The sequence below is a fragment of the Bubalus kerabau genome, chromosome 23 (assembly GCF_029407905.1).
Source record: "Bubalus kerabau isolate K-KA32 ecotype Philippines breed swamp buffalo chromosome 23, PCC_UOA_SB_1v2, whole genome shotgun sequence".
Taxonomy (NCBI): domain Eukaryota; kingdom Metazoa; phylum Chordata; class Mammalia; order Artiodactyla; family Bovidae; genus Bubalus; species Bubalus kerabau.
The window spans coordinates 27248553-27265569 of NC_073646.1; the positions used below are offsets into that span (position 1 = coordinate 27248553).

The 17017-nt window shown below is 43.1% G+C and overlaps 1 protein-coding gene across 4 annotated transcripts in view; it reads right to left on the reverse strand.

Moving 5' to 3' along the window:
- Positions 1 to 17017, reverse strand: part of TMEM219 (transmembrane protein 219) — a 17276-nt gene continuing 259 nt past the window's right edge. Inside the window, exons 1-5 of one of the 4 annotated variants that reach the window (XM_055562208.1) lie at positions 16656 to 16772; positions 15909 to 16107; positions 15626 to 15815; positions 3631 to 3860; positions 1 to 433 (exon numbers count right to left, since the gene is read on the reverse strand). In XM_055562208.1, coding sequence (XP_055418183.1) covers positions 281 to 433; positions 3631 to 3860; positions 15626 to 15815; positions 15909 to 16073 — 738 coding nt within the window. In that variant the 5' untranslated portion in view covers positions 16074 to 16107; positions 16656 to 16772 and the 3' untranslated portion in view covers positions 1 to 280. Of the gene's footprint in view, positions 434 to 483; positions 817 to 1450; positions 1618 to 3630; positions 3861 to 15625; positions 15816 to 15908; positions 16455 to 16655; positions 16773 to 17017 lie in introns of those variants that run through there. The other 3 variants (XM_055562206.1, XM_055562205.1, XM_055562207.1) reach the window with 3 other exon arrangements.

Here is a 17017-nt window from a genome sequence, read left to right on the forward strand (position 1 = left end):
GCCGCTGGGCGCGGGAAAGGCGGGAAAACGGACTGTCCTGGTTAGTAACTACCCAGCCTGGGCGTGGGCTCCCAAGTTCGAGGAATCTTTGCTAGGAAAACTCAAATCCCATCAGGAGACTGAGGCCTTTCACAGCACCATGACCTGCACAAGGTCACACTGCATTTATGTCAATCCATTTCCACGACCACACTCAAGAACTGCAGTCATCTATGCCTTAAACCTGTTCCCTAACCTAAAGAGTCAACAAGGAAAAATACCCCAAACCTCCCTAGCCTTCCTACCCTAAAATTCCCACCTCAATCCAACCCCCAATCAACACCCCGGAAAACACTGAGCAAAAAAGCCTTTTATTTCCTCCCACATTCCAGCTCTCCACTTTTTGTAACATCTCTTCCAACTCAGAATCAAGTCCCAAGAAGTTGATCCACACCTGGAAAGAAAGAAAAAAGACAGGGCAGGTCAGAGGGCCCTTGGAGGAAGCTCTGGGATGGTTGCAGAAATTGAGGAAGGAGCAGAGGAATTGACAACTAGAGATAAGCACAGGCATTTATTCCAAGTGAGATGGCCTCTGGACCCCAGGACGTGTCAGGAGCCAGAAAGCCTTCCTTTTCCAATCTGCTCAGATCTAAGAAAGGCTGAGAGGGTTTCACCTTTTCCCAACCCAAGTAGGTGGCTGCAGTAGTCAGGCCTAGCCCTAAGCAAGATAAGCAAAGTTGATCATAAAGGTCGATCCTCTGGTTAGCGCTCTTCCTTGGGCCTGGCTGTTTCCTCTTCTTCCACAGGGACTTCCTAGGGCACAGCAGCCAGCAGAAGCTGAAAATAGTTTAAGAGCTAGGTACACAATAAAATGACTCTCAAATTATATACAAGACTCACCTGAAAAGATAAGATTTTTTTTACAGAATTTTTTTACCTTAATGAGTGAGCACACTAACCAGCCAGCCAATATGTCCTACCCTCACTTTGGGGGCTGTGTCCCTCCAAAGATCCTGTTGGCAGAACTTTTTCTAAATGCAATGATGGCTAATGTAAAAGAGAAGGTGCATGTGAAGTACTCGGGCACATAGCATGTGTCTAGTAAATGGGCATCATCAATCCTTTTGAGCAGCTCAAGATGAATTTCACAAAATTTACATCATAAAACTGGCATCAGAATTTCATGAAAAAAGCAAGACAAATAGGATTTATATCCAGGGCACATCATCAAATTTCAACCCTCTTAATTCACCACTGTTGCCAAAAAGCTTGGACATAAACTACAGCTATGAATCTTAAAGTCAGAGTATTAACTGAAAGAAGTCAGTCACAGAGGAATGTGTATGATTCCATCTGTATAGAGTACAGAAATAAGTAAAAGCAAACCGTATTGTTTAGGAATGGCTCTGTCTCAGAACTGCCACCCCCACCTCATCCCCTATTCCTACAGGACTGAGTCAAAGAACCTTACCTGAGAACAAGACGGGAACTAGGCCAGAGCTCTCAGAGCCGGGTTCTAGACCAGTGGGACTCCCGGCGCGGATGGAAGCATGCAGCAGTGAGACAGCAGAGGCCACAGAACAGAATCAGGAAGAAGCCCAAAACCAGCAGCCGAGAGCCACACAGAGTCAGCTCCTCCTAGGAGTGGGGATGGGGAGGGGAGGAGGAATGATGGAGAGGGTCTGTGGAGGATCTTCCCTGGGGAAGAAGACATCTTAGACACCCCCAGCCCAAGGGCTATAGAGAGAGCCTTCATGGGGGAAAAGGATCTCCATATCCAGGGAACAACTAAAGGGAAAACGTTATTTTTATTTATTTTTGGCTGTGCTAGGTCTTTGTGACTGCGTGGGCTTTTCTCTAGTTGCAGAGAGTGGGGGCTACTCTAGTTGTGGCGTGAGGGCTTTTCATTGAGCTGGCTTCTCCTGCTGCAGAGCACAGGCTCTTAGGCATGAGGGCTTCAACAGCTGCAGCACGTGGGCTCAGTAGTTGTGGCACAGGGGCTGAGCTGCTCCATGGCATGTGCGATCCTCCCGGTCCAGGGATCGAACCCGTGTCTCCTGCATTGGCAGGTGGATTCTTTACCACTGAGCCACCAGGAAAGCCCTCTATTTTTATACAATTTAACACTTGTCTACTTTCTTGCTCAAACATTAAGTTGAATACTGTAATGATGCCAAGAGACAGGGAAGTTCACTACTGTCTATGTTTTGAAATGTGTAAGCAGGGCCAGGTCTGGAAACCAAGACCTCTGGATTCCAAGCTCCCAGGTCATGTTCCTCACCACGGTCTTTACAAATCTGAGGGAAGTGTATGCAGCAGCCTCCTAACTGTCTCTCTCCTCCACTTAGCCACTCTTGTCCACCCAGCACCAGGGAATCCTGTGACCTGCAGTTATCAAATCATAGCATCTTAGCCAGGCATCACGGTGCATCATGACCTGGCCCCAGCATCTCTTTGCCTCTTCCCCTAAGTCATTTCTAAGCCCTCATCGTGGAGTGCCCCCGAACACTGAACACTTTCAATCCCCAGGCCTGTGCTCATGCTAATCCCTTTGCCTGGAACGTGTCTCCCTCCCCTCTCCCAAACCCCCTCTATGGCATTCCTGGCCCAAGTCTTCCTCATTCTCCAAGGATCACCCTGACAGGGCAGAATGAGCCTCAGACTTGGAAGTCAGACACTGCAGGTTTCAATCCTGGCTCTGCCAACTTAACCAGTTGTATGGCCTGGGGCAATTCACTCCCTCTGTCTCCTCATCTGTAAAATGGGATAATAACAGCTACCTCAAAAGGCTATTTTAAGATCAAATAAGATAATGAACCTGAAAACACTTTGTACATTATAAACTACTGTAAACAATTCCCTTTTTTAAGTGCCACCTTCTTGGTGAAGCACTCCCCATAAACGTGCAAGTTAAGAGTTAATTGGTCCTCACTCTGTTTGAATAACACTTTGCCCACATCTCTCTGATAGCAGTTAGCCCATTCTGCCTTTTATTACTGCTTCTGAACTCCTTTGAGGTTAAAATCATGTTTTATTGTATCTAAAGACAACTGTTAATAGTAATAGGTAACATTTATCCCATCTATTATGTACCAGGCATTGTACTAGGCACTTTACATTCATTCTCATTTATCCTTATTTGTTAGTACTAGGAGATAGTATCCGGAGAAGGCAATGGCACCCCACTCCAGTACTCTTGTCTGGGAAATCCCATGGACGGAGGAGCCTGGTAGGCTGCAGTCCATGGGGTCGCTAAGAGTCGGACACGACTGAGTGACTTCACTTTCACTTTTCACTTTCATGTATTGGAGAAGGAAATGGCAACCCACTCCAGTGTTCTTGCCTGGAGAATCCCAGGGTCGGTGGAGCCTGACGGGCTGCCACCTATGGGGTCACACAGAGTTGGACACGACTGAAGCGACTTAGTAGTAGTAGTAGTAGGAGGAGATAGTATCATGTTTGCTATTTTACAGATGAGGAAGCTGAGGTTCTGAAAGGTCCACATGCTTGCTCAAGGTCACACAGCCTCTGCGGCAAGATTATAAAGCCTGTGCTTTTCCCCCCTGGTAAAGCTACCTCCAGGGGCCTTCACAACACAGCAGTCAGCACGGCAGTTTATGAAAGCCTGACAAAGTTTACTGAGGCTCTTACCGAGGTGAGCAACTTGGTGAGCACAAGACCTTCGTGGCTCCAGACACTGACACACTCCTCAGACATTCTAGGGCTCAGGGTGGCATTTCCTGCTCCCTCCTCTGAGCAGGGTATCGGTGGCTGGCTGGAGGGCAGGATTTCTGGAATAGCACTAAAATACAGGCAGATTCCTGGGGTCCTTTCTGTGGTCACTCTGGCTGTAACGAGGACCAGCTCTCTTGCAAAAGATCCTATGAGAGGCACAGGGGAGGAGATATTAAGAAAATTCTGGGAGGTATCCATCTTTAGACATCTATTCATTTCTGTAGGCTTCCTACAGTACCAGGTATTTTGGTATTGATTGTATTCAAGAAAGTCCTTTAATACCATCATTTATGTCACTGAGAAATGAAAATAACTGCGTACCAATATAAACAAAATTTAAGTTAGCTCACAATCAATAAAACGGTCATACCAGTTCTCAGAAGGCTGCAGTAAAACTGAGATAGATACACACTGCTGCTATCAATTTCTATAAACTAGTCCATTCTTCTGAAGAAAGTTTTCTACTAGGTAACCAAATCCATTAAAAAGTTCACATCTCATTTCAAATTAGTGGAAAAAGAATGGCCTACTCAGTCAATGGCCCTGGGACAATTTCCATTTGGAAAAAAAGTTAGACTGTTACCTGACACTATAAAGTCCAGATGTATTAAAGAGCTTTTGTAAATAAACTAAAACAAAACAAAAACCTAAGTAAGTATTAAAAGAAAACAGAGAAGAATATTTTCTCATTTTAAAGTGGGAAACAAAGACTTTCCAAAAAAAGACACAAAACTTAAAAGCCTGAGGACAAGAGCAATAAATTTCGTAAGAATTAAAGGCTTCCGCACAATGAAAGGTAAGTTTTAAAAAAAGAAGAAAGTAACAGAATGACTGAAAATACCTATGGCATATTTAATTGGCAAAAGTGTTTACTATCCAGAATGTATAAAGATCTTAAAAAAATCATAAGATAAATATCTTGAAAGAAAAATAACTAAAGGATATGAATAGGAAATTCAGAGAATACATGAAAATGGCCAATAAACCTGTACGAAAATTGCTCAGCTTCACTAGCAATCAGAAGAAAGCAAATTAAAACAATCAGGTAATTCCAGGAACTTCCCTGGTGGTTCAGTGGTTAAGAATCTACCTTTCTAATGCAAGGGATGCGGGTTCAACCCCCAGTCAGGGAATTAAGAGCCCACATGCTGCAGAGCAACTAAGCCCTCACACCACTGTTAGAGTCCTCATGCTGAAACTAAGACTGGAGGTGGCCAAAGAAATTAATTTTTAAAAATCAGGTAGGAGTGGGAAGGAGCTTCAAAAGGGAGGGTATATATGTATACCTATGGCTGATTCATGTTGAGGTTTGACAGAAAACAGCAAAATTCTGTAAGCAATTTCAGTTCAGTTCAGTTCAGTCGCTCAGTCGTGTCCCCCACTTTGCGACCCCATGAATTGTAGCATGCTAGGCCTCCCTGTCCATCACCAACTCCCGGAGTTCACTCAAACTCATGTCCATCGAGTCGGTGATGCCATCCAGCCATCTCATCCTCTGTTGTCCCCTTCTCCTCCTGCCCCCAGTCCCTCCCAGCATCAGGGTCTTTTCCAATGAGTCAGCTCTTCACACCAGGTGGCCAAAGTATTGGAGTTTCAGCTTTAGTATCAGTCCTTCCAATGAACACCCAGGACTGATCTCCTTTAGGATGGACTGGTTGGATCTCCTTGCAGTCCAAGGGACTCTCAAGAGTCTTCTCCAACACCACAGTTCCAAAGCCTCAATTCTTCAGTGCTCAGCTTTCTTCACAGTCCAACTCTCACATCCATACATGACCACTGGACAAACCATAGCCTTGACTAGACAGATCTTTGTTGGCAAAGTAATATCTCTGCTTTTTAATATGCTATCTAGGTTGGTCATAACTTTCCTTCCAAAGAGTAAGCGTCTTTTAATGTCACGGCTGCAGTCACCATCTGCAGTGATTTTGGAGACCCAGAAAATAAAGTCTGACACTGTTTCCCATCTATTTCCTATGAAGTGATGGGACCAGATGCCATGATCTTAGTTTTCTGAATGTTGAGCTTTAAGCCAACTTTTTCACTCTCCACTTTCACTTTCATCAAGAGGCTCTTTAGTTCCTTTTCACTTTCTGCCATAAGGGTGGTGTCATCTGCATATCTGAGGTTATTAGTATTTCTCCCAGCAATCTTGATTCCAGCTTGTGCTTCTTCCAGGCCAGTGTTTCTCATGATGTACTCTGTGTATAAGTTAAATAAGCAGGGTGGCAGTATACAGCCCTGATGTACTCCTTTTCCTATTTGGAACCAGTCTGTTGTTCCATGTCCAGTTCTAACTGTTGCTTCCTGACCTGCATACAGGTTTCTCAAGAGGCAGGTCAGGTGGTCTGGTATTCCCATCTCTTTCAGAATTTTCCAGTTTATTGTGATCCACAAAGTCAAAGGCTTTGGCATAGTCAATAAAGCAGAAATAGATGTTTTTCTGGAACTTGCTTGCTTTTTCCATGATCCAGCGGATGTTGGCAATTTGATCTCTGGTTCCTCTGCCTTTTCTAAAACCAGCTTGAACATCTGGAAGTTCACGATTCATGTATTGCTGAAGCCTGGCTTGGAGAATTTTGAGCATTACTTTACTAACGTGTGAGATGACTGCAATTGTGCGGTAGTTTGAGCATTCTTTGGCATTGCCTTTCTTTGGGAGTGGAATGAAAACTGACCTTTTCCAGTCCTGTGGCCACTGCTGAGTTTTCCAAATTTGCTGGCATATTGAGTGCGGCACTTTCACAGCATCATCTTTCAGGATTTGAAATAGTTCAACTGGAATTCCATCACCTCCACTAGCTTTGTTCATAGTGATCCTTTCTAAGGCCCACTTGACTTCACATTCCAGGATGTCTGACTCTAGGTGAATGATCACACCATCGTGATTATCTTGGTCATAAAGATCTTTTTTGTACAGTTCTTCTGTGTAATCTTGCCACCTTTTCTTAATATCTTCTGCTTCTGTTAGGTCCATACCATTTCTGTCCTTTATCGAGCCCATCTTTGCCTGTAATGTTCCCTTGGTATCTCTAGTTTTCTTGAAGAGATCTCTAGTCTTTCCCATTCTGTTGTTTTCCTCTATTTCTTTGCATTGATCGCTGAGGAAGGCTTTCTTATCTCTCCTTGCTATTCTTTGGAACTCTGCATTCAGATGCTTATATCTTTCCTTTTCTCCTTTGCTTTTCGCTTCTCTTCTTTTCATGGCTATTTGTAAGTCCTCCTCAGACAGCCATTTTGCTTTTTTGCATTTCTTTTCCATGGGATGGTCTTGATCCCTGTCTCCTATACAATGTCATGAACCTCCATCCATAGTTCATCAGGCACTGTCTCTATCAGACCTAGTCCCTTAAATCTATTTCTCACTTCCACTGTATAATCATAAGGGATTTGATTTAGGTCATACCTGAATGGTCTAGTGGTTTTCCCTACTTTCTTCAATTTAAGCCTTCTGCTGCTGCTGCTGCTAAGTCACTTCAGTCTTGTCCGACTCTGTGTGATCCCATAGACGGCAGCCGCCAGGCTCCCCCATCCCTGGGATTCTCCAGGCAAGAACACTGGAGTGGGTTGCCATTTCCTTCTCCAATGCAGGAAAGTGAAAAGTGAAAGTGAAGTCGCTCAGTCGTGTCCGGCTCTTCACGACCCCATGGACTGCAGCCCACCAGGCTCCTCCATCCATGGTATTTTCCAGACAAGAGTACTGGAGTGGGGTGCCATTGCCTTCTCCGATTTAAGCCTGAATTTGGCAATAAGGAGTTCATGATCTGAGCCACAGTCAGCTCCTGGTCTTGTTTTTGCTGACTGTATAGCACTTCTCCATCTTTGACTGCAAAGAATATAATGAATCTGATTTCAGTGTTGACCATCTGGTGACATCTGCGTGTAGAGTCTTCTCTTGTGTTGTTGGAAGAGGGTGTTTACTATGACCGGTGCGTTCCCTTGGCAAAACTCTATCAGCCTTTGCTCTGCTTCATTCCGTACTCCAAGGCCAAATTTGCCTATTATTCCAGGTGCTTCTTGACTTCCTACTTTTGCATTCCAGTCCCCTATAATGAAAAGGACATCTTTTGGGGGCGTTTAGTTCTAAAAGGTCTTGTAGGTCTTCATAGAACCGTTCAGCTTCTTCAGTGTTACTGGTTGGGGCATAGGCTTGGATTACCGTGATACTGAATGGTTTGCCTTGGAAACGAACAGAGATCATTCTGTCGTTTTTGAGACTGCATCCAAGTACTGCATTTCGGACTCTTTTGTTGACCATGATGGCTACTCCATTTCTTCTGAGGGATTCCTGCCCGCAGTAGTAGATATAATGGTCATCTGAGTTAAATTCACCCATTCCAGTCCATTTTAGTTCACTGATTCCTAGAATGTCAACGTTCACTCCTGCCATCTCCTGTTTGACCACTTCCAATTTGCCTTGATTCATGGACCTGACATTCCAGGTTCCTATGCAATATTGCTCTTTACAGCATCGGACCTTGCTTCTATCACCAGTCACATCCACAACTGGGTATTGTTTTTGCTTTGGCTCCATCCCTTCATTCTTTCTGGAGTTATTTCTCCACTGATCTCCAGTAGCATATTGGGCACCTACTGACCTGCGGAGTTTCTCTTTCAGTATCCTATCAGTGTAAGCAATTATCCTTCAATAAAAAATAAATAAATTAATTAAAAAAATCATGTAGAAGGAAAGGGCAACCCACTTCAGTACTCTTGCCTGGAAAATTCCATGGACAGAGGAGTCTGGTAGGCTACAGTCCATGGAGTCACAAAAACAAAAGAGTTGTACACAACTTAGTGACTAAACAACAACAAAAGTCAAAGTTCACACTCTTTCCTGTCTGCTACTGAGTCCAGCCAGTGAGTTTCTAATTTTGGTTGTTGTGATTTTCAATTCTAAAATTTGCACTTACATCTTTATGTTCTCTATTTCTTTACAGACTATTGTTAGCATTTAAGACTGTTCTTGATTGAGCGTTTTTATAATGGCTGACTTAAAATCTTTGTCGAATAATTCTGTCATGTGTATTCTATTTTGACATCTATTGATCATTCTTTCCTGTGCAAGTTAAAATTTTTGTGGTCCTTATATGGTGAATAATTTTGGTTGTATCATGACATTTTAAGGATTATTTACAAGATTCTGAACATAGTCTTGTTTAAATTCTATGAAGAATGTTGGTCTTTTTGTTTTAGCAGGCAATGGGACTGTTGGGGTTCAGGGTAAAAAAATTTCAACCTGGGGCTCTGTTTTCAATGTCAGATTGAGGCAGGAAGTAGATGTGTCCATCTTCACCGGGTGAACAATTGGGAGTTCATTCCCTGTGGTCAGAAACTCCAAAATATTCATAACAGGACAATCAAGAGAGGCTAGGCCCTACCCAGATAAGAGACCACATATTCCTCACTCTTTAAGTCAAGGAGACCTTCCTGTCTATATAACTCCTTGGAGGTCAAAAAGGGAATGATGCTAAACTACCCACAGGCCTTTTTGCTGGAATCCACCTTGGCTTAGAGATGCGTGAGCATACATGGGAGGATCCTGTGATATACCAAATACGGACTCAGGCAAATCAAAATGACTGGCCAGTGGCTAGCTCAGTTCGCCAGGGGCCAGTGCAGGTCGCCAGGGGCCGAAGGCTCTGGCCAGCACGCGGGGATGAGCAGGTCCCTGGGCCAGGTGGCAGCAGCTCTGCTCCACTGTGGGCGCGGTGCAGGTAGTGGCCTGCGGATCCTGGGCGTGCGGGGCAGAACGCTTGGGCAGCAGCGGCTCTTGGGAACACCTGGACGCATTGGTGAAGAAGGACAAGGTGGTGCTCTTCCTCAGGGGGACGCCGGAGCAGCCCAGTGCAGCTTCAGCAACGCCGTGGTGCAGATCCTGCAGCTCCACGGCGTCCGTGACTACCTGGCCTACAACATGCTGGACCACCGCCAGCTCCAGCAAGGCATTAAAGACTATTCCACTGTCCCGCAAGGGCACCTCAACGGCGAGTCCATGAAGGGCTGTGGCAATGCACCACAGGGACCTGGTAGAAGAACTGAAAAAGCTGGAGATCCGCTCCGCCCTCTTAGATGAAACAAAAGACCAGGACTCAAGTGAGGGAGGGGGGCCCGGGCGAGGAGCTGTTGGTGTCAAGAGTCTCACCACCAGAGAAGCCTTACCCATTCGGGTTCCCACTCTTGAGATGACTGCTTGCACTGCTTCCTCCAATTTGTAAGCAGCTGGGTGATTTTAGCCTGTCTGGTGTTTGGGCAAGGAATATCCCATTGTGAACATAATCGTAACCACTGCACTGTCATAATCAATGTCCTATTATGATGTTGTAAACAAAATTCCTTCTTGTGTTGTCCTTTGCTCTTTGCCTGATCCACGAGTAAACCTAGGAGCTTTTGAATCATTGTTATTCACGGGTCCACTGCAAATATGTCAGTCTGCAAAGATAATACAACCCCCCTCCCCAGTTTTTTGCAACTTGTTCTGCTAAGAAAAATGATGGACAAGGAAGAAAATAAGACAACCGGGTTTTTAGTTTTTTAAAAAATAAACTGCCAACCCAGGAAAGAGGAAACCCAAAAGAAATGCCCCACACAAGTGATTTAAACTACCACAAGGGTATGACTCTCTCTCTGAGTTTGCCTATGTGTCACAAGTGATTTAAACTACCAGAAGGGTATGACTCTCTCTGAGTTTGCCTATGTGTCTATCCATACATACTGTACTCTTTTTTCCTAATAAACACTTTACTTGTCTCACTAAAAAAATAAAATAAAAATCAGGTAGTTCCTTGGACCATTAAATTGGTAAAAATTAAAAGGAGTGATAATAACAAGAGTTGTTGAAATGTGGAGAAATGGGCACTCTTCACTGATGACACTTTTAGAGGAAAATTTGGTTGTTTCTATTGCAATTTTAAATGGAGACAGAGAAGGACTGAGAGGATGCCCAGCAAACTGTGGATTCTTCAGGGGAGGTAAGGAAGAGTTTTACATTTGCTCTGTACATTTCTATGTAATCTGATTCCACAACAAAATGAATTTGGGTATTTAAAAAAATGTCCATACTTTGACTCAGTAATACCACTTGTAGAAACTAATCCTAAGAAAAGGATTCAAAAGAAAAATGCAAAGTATACCAAGTGTTTATTGTAATTTCATGAAAAATACCAAAAAATAGAAAACAAAAATGTTTATCAATAGAGAAAGCATTAAAAGATTGGTCTAACCAATTAACAGATCGATTTATATCCATTAAAATAATAGTGTTCTGGCCATTCAGTAATATAGAAAACATGATGTCATAAAGTGAAAAAAAAAATACAAACCAGTATATACATCATAATTGCAACTGAGAAACACATTTGTGAAATTTATAAGAGAATTCCCCTTTCTTCTATGTTCCCCAAATCAAATCTCTCACCAAATCCTATCCATCTCATACTTCTATCAACTCTCTCAAATCAGTCCCCCTCTTTCACACCACCGTCTTAGCTCAATTTTTCTTATCATCTTTTTTTGGGGGAGCTGCGTTACACTGCAAGTGGGATCTTAGTTCCCTAACCAGGGAATGAACCCATGCCTCTGCGTTAGAAGTGCACAGTCTTAACCACTGGTTCAGCAGGAAGTCCTTATCATCTTTTTATCACAATCACCTCCTAACTGGTCTTCATGCACCTTGACCCATTCCTTCCAGGCAGTCAGCCAACAGAGTATGATCTTTTAAAAAGAACAAAAGAACAAAATTCTACTATCTTCCTGATTAAACTCATTGAGTAAGCCAAATATAATAGTTAAAAGTCCAACTACCTTGGCTTCACAAAGGACTCTTTATGGAATTCTGCCTGCTGCTTCAGATCCATCTCCTGCCACTCATCAATACTCCTTTCCCTGCAACAAACTGAACCCCTCGAAGTTCCTAAATGTGCCACTGTAATCCCCGTCTGCCTGCTTTTGCATATGCTCTTCCCTCTGACTGGAATGGGGCTTCCCAGGTGGCTCAGCAGTAAAGAATCTGCCTGCCAATGCAGGAGATGCAAGAGACACGGGTTCAATCCCTAAGTCGGGAAGATTCCCTGGAGGAGGAAATGGCAAGCCACTTCAATATTCTTGCCTGGAGAATCCCATGGACAGAGGAGCCTGGTGGACTACAGTCTACCGTGTCACAAAGAACTGGACACAACAGTAACCGTGCCCACGTGCACGCACTGGCCGAAAGGGCACATTCTTAAGCCTCCCTCAAGCTTCAGTTCAAGCCCTACTATATCCTTGGAAAGGCCTGTCTTCACCATCCCTGCTTGATAGACTTATGAGTTCTCTCGCTGTACCCTGTGTTCTGCTGCACATGCTGAAAGGTATTTACTTCTGTTCACATCTGTATCCTTGCTAGATTGTGAGTGATTTGAGGTGAGGATCCGTGTCTTACAGACTGCTCGATTCCCCATGCTTGGTACCTAGTAGGTGTTCAATAATTACTGCTTAGATGATGCAATCATATATGATTACTTTTTACTTGGTCCAAAACAATCTTGAATGTTACAACTTTGTTTCTAACCATGCAGAAGCAGAAACTGACAAGCTGATCCTAAAAATAATATGAAAATTCAAGGGATCTGCAATAGCCAAAACAATCTTTTTTAAAAAAAAAGAACAAAGCTGGAGGGTTCACATTTTCTCCCATCCAATTATTAACCAGGCTCGACCCTGCTTAGCTTCTGAGTCAGGGTGGTACAGCCGTAGATGAGAATTCACATTTTCTGATTTCAAAACTTACTACAAAGCTACAGTGATCAAAACAGTGTGGTACTAGCATAAGTAGAGACATAAATCAATGGAATAGAACTGAGAATCCAGAAATAAACCTGTATGTCTGTGGTCAATTGCTTTCAGTAAGACTGCCAAGGTTATTCAATGAGGAAAGAATAGTCTTCTCAACAAAATGTGCCAGGTCAACTGAATAGTAGCTGCAAATGAATAAAGTTGGACCCTATCCTCACACCATACACAAAAAAATTAACTCAAACTTGATCACAGATCTAAATGTAAGAGCTAAAAATACAAAATTCTTACAAGAAAACAATAGTAGTAACCTATATTTAGTGACCATGGGTTAGGCAAAGTCTTGTTGGATATAATGCTAAAATCACAAGCAGTAACAACAACAAAAATAGAAACTGGACCTCATCTAAATGAAAACTTTCGTGCTTCCAAGCATACCATTAACAAGGTGAAAAGACAACCCAGAGATGGGAGAGAAAATTTGCAAATCATACATCAGATAAGAATCCTGTATTTAGAAAACAAAAGAGACTCTTACAACTCAATAATTAAAAGAAAAGTTATTCAATTTTTAAAATGAACAAAGACTCTGAATACACATTTCTCTGAAGAAGATACGCAAATGGCCAATAAGCATATGAAAAAAATATTCAATATCATCAGTCATCAAGAAAATGGAAATCAAATGATGCAACTGATAAGGGCTGAATTTCCAAAACATACAAACAGCTCATACAACTCAAACAAACAAACAAAAAAACCCAACACAATCAAAAAATGGGCAGAAGAACTAAACAGCCATTTCTCCAATGAAGACATAGATATGGCCAATAGGCACACGAGAAGATGCTCATCATCGCTAATTATTAGACAAATGCAAATCAGAACTACGAGGTACCACTTCACACTGGTCAGAATGACCATCATCAAAAAGTCTAAAAATAACAAATCCTAACAGAGGTGTAGAAAAAAGGGAACCCTCTTATGCTGTTGGTAGGAATGTAAACTAGTGCAGCCTCTACAGAAAACAGTATGAAAGGTCCCTAAAAAATTAAAAATAGAGTTGCCATATGATCCAGCAATCCCACTCCTGGGCATATATCCAGACAAAACTATAATTCAAGAAGACACAGGCACCCCACAACAGCCAAGACCTGGCAACAACCTAAATACTTACTACTCAGCCATAAAAAGAATGAAATAATGCCATTTGCAGCAACATGGATGGACCTAGAGATGATCACACCAAGTGAAGTCAGAAAGAGAAAGACAAATGCCATACGATGTTATTTATATGCAGAATCTAAAATACAACACAAATGAACATATCTATGAAACAGAAACAGACTCACAAACATAGAGAACAGACTTGTGTTTGCCGAGGGAAAGTGGGGGCAGGCGGGTTGAGAGTCTGGGGTTAGCCAACTATTATATATAGACTGTATAAACAACAAGGTCCTACTGTATAGCACAGGACATTCAATATTCTGTGATAAACCATAATGGAAAAGAATATAAAAAGAATATATATATGTATAACTGAATCACTTTGATGTGCAGTATAAATTAACACAACACTGTAAATCAACTGTACTTCAATAAAAAAAGAAAACGCAAATCAGAAACATAATTAGATATCACTTCACACTGACTAGGATGGCTATAGTCAAAAAACAGGCAATAACCAGTGCTGGTGAGAATGTGAAGAAATTAGAACTCTTATACACTGCTGGAAGGAATATAAAATGGTACAGTCATTTTGGAAAACAGTCTTGCAGTTCCTTAAACATAGAGTTACTATATGACCCAGAAACTCCACTTCTAGGTATATACTCAAAAGAAATGAAAACAAAGAATGCAATAACTTGTACATTAGTGTTTACAGCAGCATCATTCGTAACAGGTAAGAAATGGAAACAATTCAAATGTCAATCAACTGATGAATGGATAAATGTGGAATATGCATATACCGAATGCCTTTCAGCAATAAAAAGAAATGAAGCATTAACATATCATACAATATGGATGAACCTTGAAAACATTATGCTAAGTAAAAGAAGCCAATCACAAAAGACAACATATTATATGAAATGTCCAGAAAAGGTATATCTTCAGAGATAGAAAGTATTACTGGTTGCCTAGGGCTGGAAGGTTAGGAGAAAAAGGGAAGTACATGCTAATGGGAACAGGACTTCTTCGTCAGGTAATGAAAACGTTCTAGAATGGACAGTGGTGACAGTTGCAACATTTTTTTTAATATAAAAAAGCCATTTACCTGTACATTTTAAATAGGTGTATTTTATGGTTATGTGAATCTTTTATATTTATATATATATATTTTACATAAAAAGAACAGGAAAAAATGTTCCAAGTCTGTATATATCATATACATTCCTTTACTCTTGCTCTCTGATCACACACATGTACACCTGACAATAAAAAGACCTACTCTCACCTGGCAATATATGTATATGTGTGCCTCCCTACAAATACACATATTGATTCCATGGAGAATCTTAGAACGATAGTGTTGGAAAGGACCACAGAAGTCTAAGAATTCCACTTTTCTCTCCTCCTCCTTCATTTCCACAGTCTTTAGATAAGGAACTTGAGGCCAAATCTCACCCAGGAATTAATGGCACCCCCAACTCACTCTCACTCGTCATTTTCCCAGAAGACTTAAGCAATTTGGGAATGGAAAATGTCTAATTTTTCTGTGTACTTCATAGCACACAGAGCTGTATCAGGCACTGTATCAAGCATGTATCAGGGACTAAAGACACTAGGTTAAATAAATAGAACATGCTTTTCTGATATCCCTGAGGAATAAAGAAGGTGCCTCTAACAGAAGCCTCAAGGGGTGAAGAGGACTGAGAAAGAACTTTAGGTCAAATCTTGCCAATCTCACCACACCTCCAAGGATAGAATCAAAGGACCCTCAAAGCTGGAAGGGGACAGAGAAAACATTTATCAAGAATCTACACAGTGGGCATTGTGTTCACTGAAAATATCTAGTCCTATTATAGCAGAAGTGATTAAGGCCCAGAGATGTGGCCAAGGTCACCAGGATGGTGAGGTCAGAGGCAGGGCCCCACCCCTGAGTGTTCTGATATCCAACCCCACAATTCCTCCTTGGTCTCACCTTTCAATCCCATCCGACTACCCTGGACCTGGGCTTGGAATGTCTGGGTCTTGTTTCTGTCTGGACCATCTCCAAAGTTCAAGGTGGTCAGTAAGCCCACGATATGAGACCCACGCCCCTTCCCTGTGACTGTCCCATTCACGGGGCACAAGGTCAGCTGGCCAAAAGATCTCAAGAAGGAGACCCAGTCCTGTGTGCAAAAAGAAGGTGAGGAGAGGTGAGAGGAGATTAGCAGCAAGAAGTGGCCTGCAGGGGATGGATGAGCAGGAGGGTGAGTACTCACCTGGGGGATGTCAGGGCTGCGCAGGTCAGTTCTGTGGGTGAGGAGGAAACCACCAAGACCCAGGCCAGAAAGGCCAAGAAGCAGCAGGATCAAAGTGGCACAGACCAGAGGTGGGTGGTGGGCCAGGCAGAAATGCAGGTAGTGCCCTGCCTGGCAGCTGCCCATGGGGAGCAGAGGGGTCTGAGCCTCGGGAAAGAGCCTGCGGGAGGACAGGAAGGGAGAACTGGACAAGAGCCTGCCAGTAAGAAGGCACTTACCCATTTCATTCAAAGGGAAGTTAAAGCATTGGGAAGAGAAGGGACTTGTCCAAGGCCACACAGCCAGTCAGTGTGGCAGAGCCAGGACAGGAATCCGAGGCTCTTAACTCCGAGTGTTCATCTCCATGCACCACTCAATAAATGTTTGCTGAATTTCATTTCTGAAGTAATCAAGGCGGAAGCTGAGCAGAGTACGCTGTGCCGGAAAAAGGAACTCAAAAAGGAGAATTCTCCAGGGGAGAAATTCAGGAAGCAGCTGTTCCGGGGCTATGGTCTGGCCAGGGTTCCAGCTCAGAGTCCAGACAAGTAAGCGTCGGACCAAAAAAACTCCACTTTGGAGCTAAACTCAACTGAAATCCTCCTCTGCCGCTCACTGGCTCAAGGAGACAAATCAGCGAACCTGTGTGAGTTTAAGAAATCTGTGAAATGGGAGTTCTAGGAACATCAAATAGGGAGGACTAAATGGGGCAGATAAAAGTTGCCCTAGTACCTGGCCTTGCAAGAACTGAACAAACGTTCATTTCCTTTCTATTTCTCTGGGTCATATGGATCTCCAAAACCTGGTGGGACAAGGCAAAAATAACTACGGGGAAAATTGAGGTTCGGGCACTTTAACAAAGGAGTGGAAGGGCCAAAGTCTGAAACCCGGCTCCTCTTGCAAGTGAGTGCTCTTTCCCTGGCGAGAAGCGACAGCCTGATGAAAAGGAACATCTGGAAGGTGAGATAAACAGATGGGCTGGGGGAGAAGGAGGGCTCCAGGGAAATGCAGGTGTCACCAAGGCTCAGCCCCGGCCCTGTTTCCCGTCCTGGCACATCTGGAAGGACGGAAAAGGCAGGAAGGGGGAGGGCAGA